The 18,651-nt window shown below is 47.2% G+C and overlaps 1 protein-coding gene across 1 annotated transcript; it reads left to right on the top strand.

The window, feature by feature from the left end:
* Positions 1 to 5,295: 5,295 nt before the first annotated feature.
* Positions 5,296 to 11,388, top strand: LOC144124239 (uncharacterized). Its single transcript, XM_077656882.1, has 4 exons — positions 5,296 to 6,003; positions 6,453 to 6,721; positions 7,276 to 7,548; positions 11,235 to 11,388. The coding sequence occupies exons 1-4, from the start codon at positions 5,296 to 5,298 to the stop codon at positions 11,386 to 11,388; spliced, it is 1,404 nt and encodes a 467-aa protein (XP_077513008.1).
* The last annotated feature ends 7,263 nt before the right edge of the window (positions 11,389 to 18,651 follow it).

Genomic DNA, 18,651 nt, shown 5'->3' with positions numbered 1-18,651 from the left:
TCTTAACCTAGCACCTATCATTTTCTTTTCCATAGCACGCTACGTTGTCCTCAGTGCAGTTTATATGTGTACTTTTTATCTATGCGTTGTGCATGTAGTTGCCAGATGATGTTGTTGTTGCCTCAACAACGATGGCACATACCCACGGTGCGGGAATGGCCAGGGTTTGGTGCGAATCCAACCAAGCGAAAATTCATCGAAGTTTATCTTAGTCGGCTGATAAATATCAATAGGGGGATCCCACATTCTTGCTATTGGCGTCTGTTGCAATGGTACGTACCCACGCAGGGGTTGTTGAAGACAGAGGATAATGCACTGGTAGCGCAAACTACAAGATTCAACCCTTAATCTTACTGGTAAGGCGCGCTCTACGTCTCTGCCTTGGTCTCCCAAAGTCATTTTCAAACGCCCTGCTTTATCTGGAACTCCGTATCCCTGATCTAAATTCCCGCTTTCAAATACTCACGGTGCGAACTATCCTCAGGTCTTTGGACCCTGTGACTGATGTCAGTACACCTATTTTTGAGTCTCAACCGGTCCTATTCTTTTCTCGTCATTGGCTATGGTATCAAATACCACAAATTATGCTAACGCAGAACCTTTTAACACCGATTGGGGTTGATCTCAGTTCTTTGCGGCGGGTTGATAACACGCCGGCAGCAGTGTAATTCCATTTTGACCACACCTTCTCATCTCATGCGAAACACATGCCCGCAAACATTTTAGACGGTCTTCTATCTGATAATACCCCCATCATACGGGGCTTTCTATCGATGCCTCCGTCAGCTGCCAAAAAAGCTCCAGTTGGCATTTTTTCGCAGGATTACGCACGGAGCTGTTCTGTCCGCATCCCAGATTATATTCCTATATTCTTTGCGGAATTTTTGACTCTTAGAATGGCCCTGCACAAAATTCCATGTCATGTGTCTCACGTTATTGTCCTCGCTGAATGTCAGTTTTAGTCTCCCTTGAAACTTCACAAAACGATTTTTGAGCCGTTTCCTGTCATTTTTGTCCCATGCATTTTGAAGGAGGTTCGTTTTGTCTGGGTCTCCGGCCATGCAGGTATTCCTTAATATGAGGTGGCTGATTACTTAGCAAAGTCGACCTAGACGAGTCAGTGGCACATCCCGTCCCGAATTCAGCCTGCTGGCGATTTCCAGACTTCAGCGGTTCCAACACATATCAGCCAGGTTACGTGATCCCTTACTAAATACCACTGATTATTAGCACTTAGCATATAATTGAAACGTCCATTCGCGTAAAACCAGGCTGTGTGAGGTACCAATGACTCGGTTGCGGTGCCGGATTCGCAGTTCGAATTTAAATCTATGCAGGTGCGCGTCGACACAGACAAACTCATGTGACGCATGCGGGAAAGTATTTAAGCATCTCACTCATCTCTCATTTCATAACATTTATGCCCTGAGGCAATAAACATCGCTTCAAAAAAAAAAATCTGTAGACCATTTTCTCCTCTAGAGTCAAAAGTTCCCACTTCAGAGAAAGATTTACCCGGAGGTCCCTCTCTCCAGGTTAAAGCTCCCGTTATCTGTTCCAGTGTTATTATCGTTCAGTGCGTGCGCCAAAGGGTTTGCATTTGGTTCAATTTGTGGGATTCTCTATGATTACATAATTAGTAGGTTACATAACTGGTGATTACATAACTGATGATTGCATAACTGGTAGGTTAATTTGCTAATTGTTTTAAAATTCTCCGAGCTCTTCTTTTTCACCAAACTGCTGTCTGTTATTTTCAAGTATTCTTCTCACGTTTTTATTGATACATTTTTCAAAATTCACCCTCAGTGCTAAAATCTTGTCGTAATCTCCTGTGGAAATTTCCTTGTTTATGCCACTAAACCTTGGCCAATCCCCACCCCGTGTGGGTATGTGCCATGTTTTAAGAGGAAGAAGAAGAATGCACCCACTGCTCACAGTCTCGGCCTTCCAATGCAGTCCCTCTTTTTCGGGAAGGTCCTGTGTACTGATGACCACTGCTCTTCCGACAGTGAATGAAGAGCATCTGGTCTTGCTTCTATATTCTGCCTTGGTGATCAGGTGTCCTGCATGTGCAAGAATCCCGCTAGGGAAGACAACAGTCATCAAGGAGACCATGAGAGGAGACATCTCCCCTACGAAGGAGACTATGGGCGGAAGGAGCCCTTCGCCTTATGCCTCCAGCCCACGAACAGAATCGTTCGCTGAAATGTCCGCCTCGGTGGAGGAAACTTCCTACGGAGCGCCCAGATCTTCACGGACTACTCAGTCAGACCAATGTAAGTTTGGTCGACGAATTTTTATCTCCTGAAAGGCCCAAGAGCCGAATCCTATTTCCTGCTAGAACTTCAGAACGCATTTGGGTGTTGAGCTGTTTAATGTAGCTTCTTTTAGTATGAACTGTGTCCAGGAGTGTTCAGAATGGGCTTGGTTACCGGTAGGTAGGCAGGAAGGCCCTGGGCTGTAAATGCAAACCGTTTGTTGTTATACAAGTTAATACAAACAGTCCCTTTTACATAATTGGTACTTAAAACCCCCAGGCATTAAACGCAAACTTTTCGTTGCAATACAAGTTTAAAGCAACAGTCGCTCTTCAGGCATTCAAGCATGCCATTTAATGGCACAACTCGTAAATAGGAATGCGTTAATAACCACTGAAAATAAAAGTGTGGCAAATAACCGCCCTTTCAAACGCCACCTTCACACAGCTTATGCAAGTAGTGATCAATTATGGCTATGTCATCCCATTGCGAGCACAACAGCTGTACTCCGGAAGCAGATGTATTGCAAGACTCTGACGCACTAATACGCTGCGGATTCTTATGCTCAAAATTGAAGCTGCAGGTTTTTGTCAAACAAGGAACGGGACTTTCGCAATCCTCTGTGCGTAGATATTTAAACTACCAGCGTGGGCTCTGCCTCCTGGATTCAACTGCCTTTGAAGTTCATGTCAAATAGAATTCAAGCCAAGCGGACGTAGGTGCTAGACTGGTACTATTTATAATACACGAGCTTCCTCTGGCACAGAGCTGAACGAAATGTGGCAATCTGCCTGGTCAGACAGACTTACTCATGAAGTATTTGAGAGCACTGAGAACCCCACATTGAAATGAATATTCGAGAAAGCTCAGAGGGGCTGAACTTCTTGGAAACATACGAAGGGGGTGCCTATTCAGAAGCCTGGAATGCACCCAAGTGGTTAGCGCAACCTTCGTTCTTATAATCTGCGCACTGTAAGCTCCTAGAGCGGACGCTTGACATGCGACCATCCAGGAGGTTGGGACAGTATCGGTGGTGTCACCTTGCACGTATTGGCATGATCTAGACTCAGACACTCAGGCGAGCTGCATGACCTTTAATGCGAAAAAACCGCTTAACACGGTTCCATGCAAAAATCTTGTGTGACGGCTCATAGTAACTCAGTAAACCCGGACTAGTTCGGAGAAGGGTCGTGGCAAGCTGCATCAACTTGGCAGAAGCTCGTGTAAATTCCAAGTAGCGTCGCGCCAGCTATAGCCAATGGGAGGGTGACGTTGCTGGTGACCTTGGCATCCTCAGGGTTCCTTTCTTTGGCACCCCATACTTTCTAACGTCTACTCGGTTTAACTACGTTAAAACATTAGCACTTCTTACCAGGGCAATCCTGAGTGGCAAGCCCTGCTTAATACTCTTGCTGCATAGAATTGGTGTCAACAACGCATATCACCCTCTAAGACTCTTAGTCACTCGCCAAGCTTTAACCTTCCTTAATGACATCGCATCTCATGTTGATTCGACTACTCATCTTTGTGCGATCGATCCTGGAAGGCCCTTCTTTCGCCATAGAGGTCGGGAAAAAACGTGTCTGACGCTTCACTAAAAACAACGACATACCTCAAGGCTCCGTATTGACCCTCGTACAGTTCAGCATGGTGCTGTTCCCTTAGTTTTAGAATCCTATGAATGCCACTCCGGATGCCTCAAATCTGACGTATGTGGACCTGACGGAGAAGAGACACGCCTTTCGAGCGCTCCTAAAACGGCTTTCCGATGGTGAAGTTTAACCGACTTTCCACTCCCTCCTCAACGGTGACCGCGGCGGACGCATTCCTTCCACACAAGGAAGCTCTCGGGTGCTCCATCTCTCTCTCGTTCAAGTCATAGATCAAACATACCGGGCATCAAAACTCTTCACGAGGAGAACTCACTAGAGATAATGCGAATGAGCGCTTCACTAAGTACCACGCTCAGAGCCTACGGGGCATACTGATTGCAGACTCCTCCTAGAGCTTATTCCTTTTGACCTGTTCCTGTCTCGGAGGTGACAGTGTAACACTTTTCAGGTTGGGTGAGTGGGCTTCGGCGAAAGCACACCAACCAACCTTCCACTAGACGTGAGCATGCAGACGAGTAATCCTCCTCTTGCCGTTCAAATGCGTTTAATCTAGAAATCTGGACTCCACCTTTTTCCCTTTATATTGACATTATGTTCTATCGCGAACGGTGCGCACAAAATGAATAAAAAATTAGGGAGGACACTTAGGTCCCGCCTTCGCGGGTATGACGCGACAGCAGTTCCTCTATCGCACGCAGACACGGACAGTTTTTCCTCTCTCACAGTCACAATCATTATTGGAAAGACCACACGCGATACATATCAATCACCGCTCTAACCATGACGTGCGAACGTGGATGCGTGGCATAGCGGTAGGGTCAGGGATTTACGGATGTGCCACTTGTGTAGCTGGCACCATCTATGGGACCCTCGTGTAAAAGCCTACGTTTCGACCAGTACGAATTTTCCTGTCACACCGACGACAACGATGACACGGGATTTTTTGCGACATGGGGTCTGTGCGCCTTCTCGTAAAATTCGGCGTATTATTTCTTGGTGCTTCCATTTTAGAGATAGTTGTCCACTCACGGTCACGACAATCGAAGAGATATAAATGTGAGCGGGAAAGCGGAGCATAACTGATCACTACGCCATGCCTTCGGAAAAGTCTTTCTTGTTGAGACTTGTGCTATGGTTTCGGGTAGAATTTACCAACTCGAAGCTGCTTTTCGGGGAAATTTTAAACATGTCGTGTGGTGACGATGAAGTGTCAGTGGCAACCGATAAGGATAGGAGCGCATCAAACGCTATTGAAATGGAAGCCTGAGGCAACTGACGCCGATGGGCTTGGCCATCGAATAAAAAGTCTTTGCTTGCTCCGGTATTTCGATTAGATGTGATGGAATGTGTCAGTGCTGTTGCATCTCTTCTGCGCAGTGACCGTACGTCACCGGCAATTTTTTTACGACGACGACTCGAGCATGATGAGGACCTGGACGATACTGGCGTGGCGCTTCGTGCTAACGCTGGCGCTGCTCCTGCTTGTGCTGTACCTCATCGTGTCGGGCATGGTGTGGGCTGCGAAGCAGGTGGCCACCCGCAAGCAGCGGGCGACAGACATCAGCCTGGAAACCGGTCTGTCGAGGAGCATCTACATAAACGTGACCGACACCATGCCCAGGTCGGATCCCAGCCCCACAAGCAAGAAGACAGACATCGACACCACTAGCAGCACGGCTCAGATTAGTGCTAGCAACACTGCTACTGCCTCCACGACTACAGAGAAAACCACAACCGCACACACAACGGAGGCTACTACTATTACTTCCAAACCCCCAACGGCCTCGTCGAAAACCACAATTACGGAAACCACTACAACCAGTACCACAGCAGCCATAACAACCACGATGGAAACCGCACCTACAACTACGGAAGTCACTACAGCCACTGAATTCACTGAACCCACAGAACCTACTACCACTCAACCCACTACCACTCAATCCACTACCACTCAACCCACTACCATTCAACCCACTAGCACTGAACCCACAAAGACCACGATCGTAACCACAACCAAACCTACAACTACCGAAGTCACTACATCCACTACCAATACACCGACCACTCGTACAACTACAAAGAGAACTCCTGCAACCACTACTGCCAAGCGCAATCGGGGCATCGTCAACGTAAGCAGCAACAAGCCTTCTCTCGCTCAAAATTTTCGCAGCGATCGCAATTAATGTGATAGGGCGTTTATGGCGCTACCGTAAAAAGCAGTTTTCCGGATCGTCTAGGAACTTGCCATAACCCAAAGCAGCGATTAGTAGATCCTGGTTGCTATTCGAATAGTATTCATGCAACGTTTATAATTGTTTGGAAAACGTTTTCGAGTATTTGCCTGATACCAAACACTGCACCCTTGTGGAGTTTTACTGATGCGCAACTTACTTCTAGATACCTTGCCGTTCTACTCCGTTCACGTCAAGCGAAAGCCTTGATTTAGAGGCGATTGTTATCCGGCCTCTTACAGAGCACTGGATCGATAGAGCCTTCACTCTGTAGCGGCATTTAAAGAGTAGCTTCTCGTTAGGACTCGAGTGTGAACCAGAAAAAAAACGTGCATCATTGTACGCAGTGTTCCGTGACTGGCCGCGAATTCAAGTTCTGCGAAAAGACCATCCCAGGAGTCTACAAGAGCTTTCTGGAGGGCATGTGCTATAATGTCACCGATGAGCTCCCGTACCTGTGCAACGACGGTGTCAACCGGTTCTCCAGCGCCGATGAGTGCCACAAGAAGTGCGTGGAGAGTGACCCACCGCATACCAGCTGCGAAGTTGTGCCAGAGTTGATTCCTTGCCGAAAGAGACACCTCAAGAAGACGTGGTGGTTCCACCGCACATACGGGTATCTTGCCGTGAAATGTTTTTTTTTTTCTCAGCGCTCCACGTCTATATTTCAACCTTTATTATAACGCTGCTCGAGGTATGATCTGTAGCCTTCGCACATTTCTTTTGATAATGCGCGATAAATGTATCTCAGAATGTGCTGTACAATCGAATCATAGCTTATTGCTAAAAAATAACAAATATCAGTAGTCACCTGAAAAAAGACTGCTCTTTGCAAGGGCGGCCAACAAATATTTTTCAGACCTACAATCTACAATCACTGAGATGACGTTACAAATGGTTCTGTGCTAGGGTCCATATTCTTGATAGAGAGAGGGAAATAAAACCGGCATGAAAAATTTTCGCTGTCAAAACCGGTGTTTAAGCTTTTTCAAATTTCAACAAAAAATACGTACTGCAGTATAGTACCAAGACAAAAAGAAAAGGGTTGTCTTTGATATCGATTGCTCGTCGCCACAGGAAGTATTGCAGTATTGCAGTTGTAAATGCATGAAATGGGCAACTCCCCCCCCCCCCCCCTTTGCGATGTGTCATCAGCTCTCCACGATTCAGTTCCAGGTGCGTGGAATGGTCCTTCAGAGAGGGCAGGTGCCCTTTGGTAAACAAGGGAGAGCCTCAGTTCAACACAAAGGCGGAGTGTATGGAGACGTGCAAAGGAAACGCCGTCCCCAGGTCTTGCTTAGTCAACGGTACCGGAGTCAACTGCCCCGTCGAGGTGATGCGGGAGCCCCACTTCGCGTTCCGCCACAAAGACGGTCGCATGCGGTGCTACACGGCAGACATCGAAACAATGAGGGAGCACCGCTGCATAGACGAGACGCGCAGGTCAGTTGGGCCCGAAAGCAGGGCTGCTTCCCGCTGTGGTTCTTGTGCTGTATACTGGGAAGAGGACTGGCGAGCACTACGCATACGTTTTAAATAAGCCTTCGATGTCCTGGCTGGTCAAACTTCAGGCCGCCAGCTCTTTTGCACAGCTGCTGAAGCACTCACTCGCATGATGCTCAGCCTGAAGGTGTAAATTTAGTTAAAGCAGTTACTGTTATCAAATGAAATTCTCATTGTACAGTTAATTATAGACGATTGGGGTTGACAAGCATTCCTATAAATTCTAAAAACACATATACTCTAAAACCTTAACCCGCCGCGGTGGCTCAGTGGTTAGGGCACTTGGCTACTGAGACGGATATGTGTTCGAACCCGGCCGCCGTGGCCGCGTTTAGATAGAGGTGAAAAGCAAAAAAGCGCCCGTGTGCCATGCGGTGTCAGTGCACGTTAAAGATCCCCAGGTGGTCGAAATTATTCCGGACCCCTCTACTACAGCAGTACCGCTACCTCCCATCCTCCTCCCTTCTTTTTCGGCACAGTTCTGGTGCCCAGCGATATGTGAGACAATAACTCCGGCATTTTCATTCTTCAAAAACCGGTTTTCGATTTCGCATCTTTCCTCCAATTCCACTCATTTCTAGCGCCGTCTAGCATGGTTTTAGTTAACACTGAGTGAAACAAAGGTATTGTTTTATAGCGGCAGATGTTAAGGGCATGTTTCCATGTCCTGCGGTGTCGGAGTTGCCATCCACACGCCGCACTGATTGGTGAGCATGCGATTGTGTCAGGCATGTCGTCACAGCCACACACCAGGACAACGGAGCACTGTGAGTGATCCGAACGCGCTGACGTCACGAGTGACACTGTTGTGATGTCACGAGCGCTCTTCCAGAGAAGATAAATGATAACAAATCAACGATATTAGTTACACCACCGCAACCAGCAGTCTTGAATCTCGTGTTACACAGTTATAAGCGCACTGTGAGTTTTTTTTTTTTTATTTAGCAGCAATACCGTCCCGTGATTCTGTCACGGATCTACAACTGAGTGTATTTTCGTTTAGTTTGACACACCATTTTAAGTTGTTCTTAATAGGATAGTCTACCTTATAAGAGATATCTAAATACTGACCATTTCATTGAATGGTAGATTGGACGCTTCTTCAGTAAGCACAACTAATTGTCTAGATTACTGCAGTAAAATCTGGACTCTTACAACGTGGTGTAAGCTCTAGTATGGGCCAAATAATGAATAGCAGTCTCATGCCTACATCCAGCAGCAGACACGATTGTTCTGGCCATCACGGTTGCACCATAGAAACTCGCTGGGCGAAATGAGCAGGCTCAGGCGGAATCAACGAGGACGTGCTGAGTCGCGACCGCGTTTTACTCCAATAGGCAGATTATATTTGCTTGTGTGATATAGTAATGAAAAGAACTCAGAAGGCAACAATCGATAAATTATTATTATGAATATGATTATGATTATGAATTTTTATGGTGCAAGGTCATCTGTGGCAATTAAGCACAATGACACAAGGTTTTCTTCTTCTACTCAAGTTGGAGTCAAACACCCACTTCCCAAGCACTTCATCCTAAAGAAGCCGGGCACCAGGCAGGGGTAAGCTTGCACTCATTGTATCACCGGCGGATACCCAGCGGCACTCGGGATAGAATCCTGCACCTCCCGCATGTGAGGCGGATACTCAAACGAGTATGCCTCCGCTGCAGTCGAATCATTATATTATGCGAAGACAAAAAATCTGAGCGATTTACGCGTCGTCACTTCTGCTAACTGCAGGAACGAATAGCCATGTTCTTATTGTTCGCTACCTTATCAGAAAGTTCGCTGTCTCAAAGCCATCGTCCACGATCATCGAGCTTGGCGCTTAGATGATGTGGTAACTAAGAAGAGTGTATAAAGAAATTGAATGGCGATTACACATCCGTTTTGGTGCGCGTGGTCAGAGCTAGTTAGACTACATTGTATTTTTGCAATTTTCACATTTGCTCGAATGCGGCTACCGCGCATGAGGGGTGAGATAGTACTTCTGTTTTGGTACGGTTAAAACCAGTTCATGGTTTTTATGGTGTTTAACGTCCCAAAGCGACTCAGGTTATGACGCACACCGTAGTGGAGGGCTCCGGATAATCTAGACCACCCGGGATTCTTTGAAGTGCACTCATATAGCACAGCGCACGGTCCTCCAGCTTTTAGCCTCCATTGAAATGCGGCCGCCGCGGCAGGGATGAAGCCCGCGTCTATTGGGTCAGCAGCCGAGCACCATAACCACTGAGGCACCGCGGCGGCTGGCTAAGACGAGTGAGAACTAAAGTAATGTTTAGTACTCTCGGAAAGTCACAACAGTTCGCGGTATAGGTAGCGAAGCATTGCATGTTTTCAGAGAATTCATCTACTTAGCGCAGGTAGCAACCAGTGACACGGAACAGATGCGCGAAATAATTAGGAGGATAAGATTGTGGTGGAGCGCACTTCTCAGGTACTTTCAGGTGCTCGATAGCGGCTTATTAGTGTCCTTCAAGTGAACTGGGGAAAGGATAATGATAAGTGTACCTTTATGATGGAAGAGAGCAGTATGCCGTCATGAAAAAAAATGCGATTTAATGATATCCTAGTTCAAATAAAGGAGAACAAATGGGAAGGCATGTGATGCGAAGTGAACACAACCGATGGTCCTTCAGAGAAACTGAACCGGCCCCAAGACAAAACCAGCACAGCAGGAGGCGAAAGAAGTCACGTTGGCGGGAGATGCCAGGAAGTTTGGGAGGAAAGGTTGCCGCAACTTGAACAGGACAGCTTGAATTGGAGGGACATTAGAGAGGCATTTGTCCTGCAGTGGACGTAGTCAAGCTGATGACGTTATATGGTGTGACAAACGTGTTGACACGAACTTGAGCTTCGTGCAGCGCATTTTCTGGCAGCGTCTCGAGAGTGTTCGCACGACGTTCTTTGCGTCGAACTTTCGTGGCTCTGGCTTCCCTTATATGGGCAGTGTTCAGAGCACTTCGCCTGCCACGCTGTGCAATCAAGGCTTGCCTGACGTCTTCGCCTTTAGACAAGATGACGAAGTTAGCGCAAGGCATGGACCACCTGCACAGATTGATCACGTGTCCGCATGCGGAGGCTGGGAACATTAGCTTAAAGAGACAGCGCTGCAAAAATAAAGAGAGAACTGAAAGCATAATTTACTGCCGGACGTTCACAGGAGCCTGACTTGTCCTGGAACTTTTATCCGAATGATAGATTTATTCTTACAGATCTTGTCGCGGACTGAGTATACGAAGACGTTATTGACACAGATATCGTAGGGACAAAGTTTTGTGACTGATATGCACTGAGCTCTCCAACTAAGGATTAGGTTGCGGGTTCGAAACCGGCTGCAGAGACTTTGCGCGGAGGTGGAACTCGGCAGAGTCGATGCGCTGAAATTTCAATGCTCATTTAGAAGCCTAGGTGGGCGAAATTTATCCCAGCGTTCCACAAAGCTGGCCACATAGCTACTTGGTTAGCCCTGACACGCAAAACAAAATGCTGCTTCACATTAGAATGCAAACCGGTAACAGCTAGAGACACTAACATCATCACGCATGATACTGCTTCTGGATTTCGCAAGCAACTTTTTAATACGGACAACGACCATTAACGGAAGGCCAACCATACCGCAGGTACACCCATGAGGAGGACTGCTGGGCGGAATGTTCATTTCCATCACCAGCTTTCCAGCTTCAGCGCCAGCGCTTCAGGCCAATGTGGAGCGCCGTGAACGGCGCCGTGAGGAGGACCATCCTGACTAAGCGAGCGCCAAGAGCAGCAAAGTGACGAATATTTGTGCTGCAAATCGACGAGAATTCTTCGATCGCATTATCAGTTTAGATGAACGGTGATTTTAGGACACGTGAATGGTTTCTTGGAGTCGCCAATGTGTTCATTCACACAGTTTCATTTTTTGAATTCGTCATGCATTCTCCTACGAGAGCCTTTAAGTGAAAGGGCTACGCCTCCAGAGAAGATGAAACATAGAAACTACGAACATTTGTACAGGAAAAAACTACAAACCTTAGATGAAGGGCAAGATTCGGTAGTGAAGAGGAACAAAGGCAAGCTGTAAAACTGTTATCCCGCAATGTTAACGCAATCCTGTTCGACCGTGCCTGGCAGTCAGGTGCAACGCGGTTGCCTTTGTGCTTTTACACTTTTTACACACGCGAGCATATATGCGATATTTTCTCGCGCTCGATGAACTGTTCTCGCCATCGAAAGAGAGAGACGTGGGTGAAACTGATTATATTGTTCATGGTAAATATGTCGAGTTCGAGTGACTCATTCAGCAAGTGGATTCAGTGTGCTAGTTGATGTTATCTACTTCTGCTGTTCTAGGCTTAAGGCTTACGCTCTTTTTGAGACGAACGTGAAACGAATCTCGAACTGCCTATTCGTCATCCTTAGCCTGTTAATGAGATAGCGGTTGAGGAGCTGTCGATTCGCAACGCTGGCGAAAGAAAATATGATGCGAGCTGTAGTAATGCAATCGAGGTTGGCTTTGTGTGCCAAGTGAGGCTTATGGAGAAGCAAGGCGGCACAGTAGTGGCAGCATTGAAATTGAAGCCGCCACATTTATTTGTATTACTTCGTTGCCCCGATAGCTGACGCATAGACTTAGTGTTTTTTTCTATATTTTCGTCATTATGATGTTCCAAAGAAAACACCTGAACCGACAAGCGGAGTCTCCAAGGCACGGTTTAATCTGCGCTTGAAACGCTTGTGTTCGTGACCGAGATTTGTCTTAAACTTGCGTGTAATCTAATTGCGACCGCATCAAAGCTACAAGGGTGACCTTTCTTTGGAAACAGCACTGGTACATTTTTTTTTTCACATGCCTACAGGTACAACCCTATATTGAAAAAGGTGTGTAGGTTTGAATGGGTCAGCATGTCAGCAAATAGGACTATGGCACCTCTGATTCAGTTTTGTTGGCGTAACGTCACAAGGATATCCAGGCTATGAGGGAGGCTGTAGTGGAGGGCTCGCGATAATTTCGACCACCTGGGATTCATTAAAGTTCGCTGACATCGAACAGTACACGGGCGTCCAGCATTTCGCCGGTCGCGAGATGCGACCGCCGCGAGCGGGATCGCACCCGCGACTTTCACACGCTGTGCGATGTGAGTGCGCTTCATAGAACCTTAGGAGGTGTAAATTATCGGAAGCCCTTCACTACGGCATATCCCGTAGCCTGAGTCACTACGGGACGTTAAATTTAGAGGCTGCTGGGAAGAGCAACTTGGGTCGCTCAAATCCCACCGCAGGGAGCACCTGCCATCGCAGGGCAGTGGCGCATCGCTTAACCGCTGCACCACTGCGCCAGGAGGGGTATGGGGACCCTGGAGATCTATGAATGCTAAGTTGAGAATGAACAATTCTCCATATATGGGCATTAATGCATTAACTATCACGTGATACCCTTAAGGCGTAGATAAGTGTCCCCGCCATTTTTTTTCCTCATGATGTGGTTAAAGTGGACACTCGTTGTGAACCTTTACAATTGTAGGCAACTCTTCTTTACAACTTTTACACTTCTTATAATAGTTCTTAGTATTATAGGAAGTTCTCCCGCGACAGACTTCGAATATCTGCCACAAACGCGAGCGGGTCGTCATGTGCCCGTGAGAGCTTCGTCTTCTTTGCGGCTGAGTGGGGAGGTCGTGTAGGTTATTCCTTTAATGGTAGGTAACATTCGGTTATGCACTGTATTGTGTTCTGCGCATGCGTAATGGTGCAGTGCGCCAACGAAAGCTTTTCACAGAGCGAATTCGGCTCAAAAACTTCTCAGAATGAACCTCAATAGACTACGCGCGTGCCGAGGAGAATGGTTAACTATTTACGTGCTGGTAACTATTAGCTAAGAAAGAAAACTAAAGATGACCGGCGTGCGACTTTCTTTACTGCGAAAGGACAAAAATTAGGAGAGTTTGAGAGAACGGGTAAAATTGCGATTAAAAGCAGCAACTCCCATTTCTTCCGCGGTGCACTGGATTAGCGTTGTTTTAGTGCGAAAGTCCTTCTATAGCCGCAGTCCCCGGATTTCAGCGGTATTTGTGTTAATGAAGCCTCCATTGGTGGTCGTGTAAAGCCCCGGCCGCGGCGGTCGAATTTCTACGGAGGCGAATCGCTCGTGGCCCATGTACTGTGCGATGTCAGTGCATGTGAAAGAACCCCAGGTAGACGAAATTTCCGGAGCCCTTCACTATGGCGTCCCTCATAACCTGAGTCGCTTTAGGACTCTAAACCGCCATAAACCAAAGCAAACCTAATTTTAAAGCGAAATATTTACTAGCCTAGCAGCGGCGATTTCGCCGTGGCTGCAGTTTGACCGTGAATGTCCTTGCTGCACCGCTGCCATAGCAACGCATCACGTGAGTTCGAAGCGCCGCCGAGCCGAGTCTTCGTCGTCGCTGCGCCTGCGAAGCGCCACGTGATCTATCCCAGCAGACGTGGCTTGGCATCTGTAACGTTGAGTGCGTTCCGCACACTGGATAGGCAGTGCGCCCACCCTGCCACCCTGGCAGGTGGCAGTTAATGGTTGATCGCGACAGGTTGGTCACCCAATGAACGCTGCGGCAATACACAGCGCGAGAGTGTGTTGCATTTTAGCACGAGTCGCGATCGGCTGAATCAGTTTTTCGACGAAATTTCATTTCTGCCAAATGATTTTTCAACTCAGGGAAGTGTGTGAAAAAATTGACTTTGAACCGGACTGGCATTCCCTCCTGTTGAAGTGCTCAGCCTTACTTCCAGTCTAGCGCTCTGTTATTCTGTCTTTTTGTAGCTATCGCTACATTACGGTACCACTTCGAGCTTTCAGCGCGGCCGCGCGGCCATGGTCACGTGGCTGATCACATGGTTGGTCACGTGGTGCGGACAGCTGCCGGCTGCGCGGCGCCGCGGCTGGTCACGTGGTTCATCACGCGGTTGGTCACGTGACCAGCCAGCCATGTTCTGCTGCCGGCGACGCGGCTGAAACCGAGCTTCCACAGCTGTGCGCATGTGCCGTGTCAAGTGGGACGAAGGCGAAGAAGGAACGCCAAGCGAAACGGAGCGGCAAAAGACTTGACTTTGCAATTCAACTGAGCAAGTTCCACTCGGCCAGGTAGCGCTATCACGTCACTCCAGGTTTAACTAGAGCTAAACCACCGCCAATTTTTGGGGGGTGTCGTTCGTGGCGCAACGTAAAAGCTTTATAAATATTTCATGTAAATGTAACCTATTTTCAGTGTAATAGACAGCAGGTTTAAAAAAAAAAGCGACGATAGCCTAGTGCAAAAATAAAAAAAAACCATTATGATCATCACACCTTAAAATTTTACAAGCGGAAATGTCCTATCCATGACATGAAAGTCAGGTATTCTGTTGTTCGTATCTATAATTGCTTATGTGTACAAATTTTTGCATTAAATAATAGCGTTATTCGTTTAGAATACTACTCTATGTTTTGAATAACACTGCTTTGTTTGCAGCAACAAGGTCAACTTGACTGACAGTGTCGCATCCTCTCCATTGTTGCCATTGCAATATGTCCTTGTACTTAAAATTTTCTAGAACCCTTAAATTATATTATAAAGTCCCAGAAGATCTGCATTTGGATATTTAAACACTTGTTTCTTGCTGTAATCCGTTAAAACTTTCAAGCGCTGAAATTTTAAGCCAAACGCCACCAGACGTAACATAGACAACAGATTTATATCAATGACAAACAGCGTGTTTAGTGTGCTCAGATAGTCCGTTGTCGCGCAGCCTGAAACCAAGCAGTGAGATCTATTCACGGCACACCATCACGGAGCTGATGAGGTAGAGCTACGTCACTTCATTATGCTACTGTCGCACATCGTGTGCTGGCAGCCGCCGGCACTTTGAGAAACTTGGTCCAGGAACTTATATTTCAAGTTCTCCGTGTTCGTACCAGTTCCCCGCGTCAGTTTATTTCCCAAATAAACTGAGCCACGTGTTAGACATGAACATTAAATATATTTGCTCCCTCGCGTACTCAAGATAACAGCACAGAAACAACTAAGTCACAGACTGGGGTAGCTTTTCTTAACACTGCGCACACAGCAATCCCTGTATGAGAGCTTCAAGCGTCCTTTCATTCATTCGCCTAGAACATGGTGTTCAACGCTGATCGAGAGGCTCATTTAAATAGACAGCCATAAGTATTATGGCATCACTTTTCTTGCCTTGTACAGAATAACGCTACCATTCTCGCCCGGTTTGTAGTATTTCCGCATGTCAATAGTTTCAATCTTTCTTCTGTGTACTCATACCTTTTTTTTCCTTTTTCTTAAAAGACAAAAATGAAGCATTCTACATATTGTAAAAATTATCGTGAAAATAAAGGGGCACGCCAGACCAGTGTCTACGAGCGTCGCCTATTCGCGTCTCTTCTGATCACTTGCATAACTAGTCATATCCGAAATGTCTTATGCGCGGGCGATCAGCCAGATCAGCGTCTTTTTTTTTTGTGCAGTTTTCGAGATGCTGGTCCTAGTTGTTGGGGCTGTTCTTGACGTCCTGGATTGGGTGGACGTCCTCCGGCAAAGCTCGGCGCTCCGGTTCCACGTAGAAACATGTTTCTCCGCAGTCCTCAAATTTGGTGAACCTGCATACAGTCGTTTGTTTTTTGGTAATGGCGCGTTTCCACCGTTGGGAGTCGCTTACAAGGTAACTGGTGATGACGTAAGGGTGCCAGCTGTTAGGATTCGCATTGTTTGTACGATTTAAACGCAAATTTCTCCCGTAAAAAAGACGTTTTCCTGGTATTACGACAATAGAGAGTGGTAAAAACAAGGTATGGCTTTCATGACAGAAATGAGTGCATCAGAAATCGGTCGCTAAAAATCGTAGTTTTTGAAAACGAAACTCAAAACAGGGCCGCCGTAATCAAGTGCCGGAAATGACGTAAGAGCTAACACTCGGGCACATAGTGCCATAGGTATTATACGTTTTGGTGGCTCAATGCTTCCCGTCAAAACCACGGGGAGCTGGAATGCATTCGAAGTACCTGCACTTGGCGTCGAAAGTTTCTAGGGCACGCGACATGCGAAGAACTTGGTTTGGTTTATGGCCTATGGGGGTTTAACGTCCCAAAGCCACTCAGCCTATGAGGGACGCCGCAGTAAAGGGCTCCGGAAATTTCGACTACCTGGGGTTCTTTAACGTGCACTGACATCGCTCAGTACACAGGCCTCTAGAATTTCGCCTCCATCGAAATTCTACCGCCGCGGCCGGGATCGAACTCGAATTTTTCGTGCCGGCAGCCGAGCTCCATAACAACTGCGCCATCGCGGCGGGTGCGAAAAAAAAACTAAGCAGCGGCTTAGCTCTGGTTAAGCATAGATATACAAGCGAAAAGCTTGTAACAGCGAGTCTTGGGATTTTCCTCATTTGACTCTCTTGTTTCCTATTCCTCACTCGCTTGGCTGCTGCTGGCTGAAGATGCGGCCAAGACACACTTTTCGGCTTCTTTCCGACGTCGTTTAGCAAGGAGTGTTTCCCGTTGTTCAAGCGTTTCGGCTGCACGTTTAGCTTTGTCTTTATCATTTTTTACGCTGTTGTGCAGCCAACTCCCAAGCGAGTACTTCTGGATCGGACGAATTTAGTTTCTCAGTTTTTCTGCGTAGTCTAGAAGCAGCCGCACTCTCCTTCCCTTCCATGTCGAGTGCGCACGCCTATTCTCTGGCAAGCGTATTATACACCTCCTTGCGCATGCGCATGACGCACATGTGCAGTAGCGCGCGGCTGCGCCGAAAGGTCAGGCGACGGCTGCAGCAGCGGCGAGGAGCGACCACCTGTGCGGCGCGTGACGTCACTCGTTTTCCGCGCATGCGCATAACTCACCAGTTCGGCTCACGCCGAGCTCAGCTCTGACCTACGTAGTGAAGCTTTTCGCTTAATAATAATAATAATAATAATAATAATAATAATAATAATAATAATAATAATAATAATAATAATAATAATTGTTTTTTTGGGGGAAAGGAAATGGCGCAGTATCTGTCTCACATATCGTTGGACACCTGAACCGCGCCGTAAGGGAAGGGATAAAGGAGGGAGTGAAAGAAAAAAGGAAGAAAGTGGTGCCGTAGTGGAGGGCTCCGGAATAATTTCGACCACCTGGGGATCTTTAACGTGCACTGACATCGCACAGCACACGGGCGCCTTAGCGTTTTTCCACCATAAAAACGCAGCCGCCGCGGTCGGGTTCGAACCCGGGAACTCCAGATCAGTAGCCGAGCGCCCTAACCACTGAGCCACCGCGACGCCTTCAAAACTTGAATTTCGTGGAAGCCACTAGATGTACCCCCGTACACTGATATCAGAACCTTCAGCCTATACCTTAGGGGCGGCCACTCAGTAAAGTCCTTTTCATATTCAGGCTTACTGCCTAGATTGCACAATAAAAAATGGTAGTGGTTTAAGGTAGTTAAACCGAGTAGACGTGCCGCCACTTATTTTCGGCTGGGGTCCCGACTGACGATGCGGGCGTTCATTCATTTTCACCGAGTCAGACAGCGACCCCAACCGAACGCCAGGTGTAAGAAAAAGACATCAAAATATGCGCAACAATGTTCACTGTTTGGTGTACTTCGGATATGAATGCGTCGCGAGTGTTTGCGTGCGGCCTGCGTGGTCGTGCCCTCGATGTGTGCACAGCGTTTCGGCAAGGTAATCGCGCCTAAAATTCCGAAACACTTTTTCACAGGGACCATAGCAGAGCTGTCAAGCCAATTTCTGCCTCCAGCTTTTCAGTCCCCGCCGTCCTTAGTGCGTTCCTTCCCAGTGATACGGCTTGATGAAGACTGTCGGTAACCCGTACCTACGTGCTAGCCTAAAAGCTGCTTTAATACGTGATACGCCCGCCAGATGAACGCATCGTCTGCTATAGAGCTTTTTAAACGCTTATAAAAACAACGCTGATTCTCTAACAAGCTCAGAACATTGTCAGGGTTAGCTCTATGACGTACCCAACATATTATGAGTCATTCTAACTAAAGTACAATTTCGTTGCTGTTGGCGTTTAAGCACCCG

The sequence above is a fragment of the Amblyomma americanum genome, chromosome 3, assembly GCF_052857255.1.
Source record: "Amblyomma americanum isolate KBUSLIRL-KWMA chromosome 3, ASM5285725v1, whole genome shotgun sequence".
In the NCBI taxonomy this organism is placed as follows: Eukaryota; Metazoa; Arthropoda; class Arachnida; order Ixodida; family Ixodidae; genus Amblyomma; species Amblyomma americanum.
Note: the sequence above shows the minus strand (reverse complement) of the source record. Positions and strands in the feature narration are given on the sequence as shown.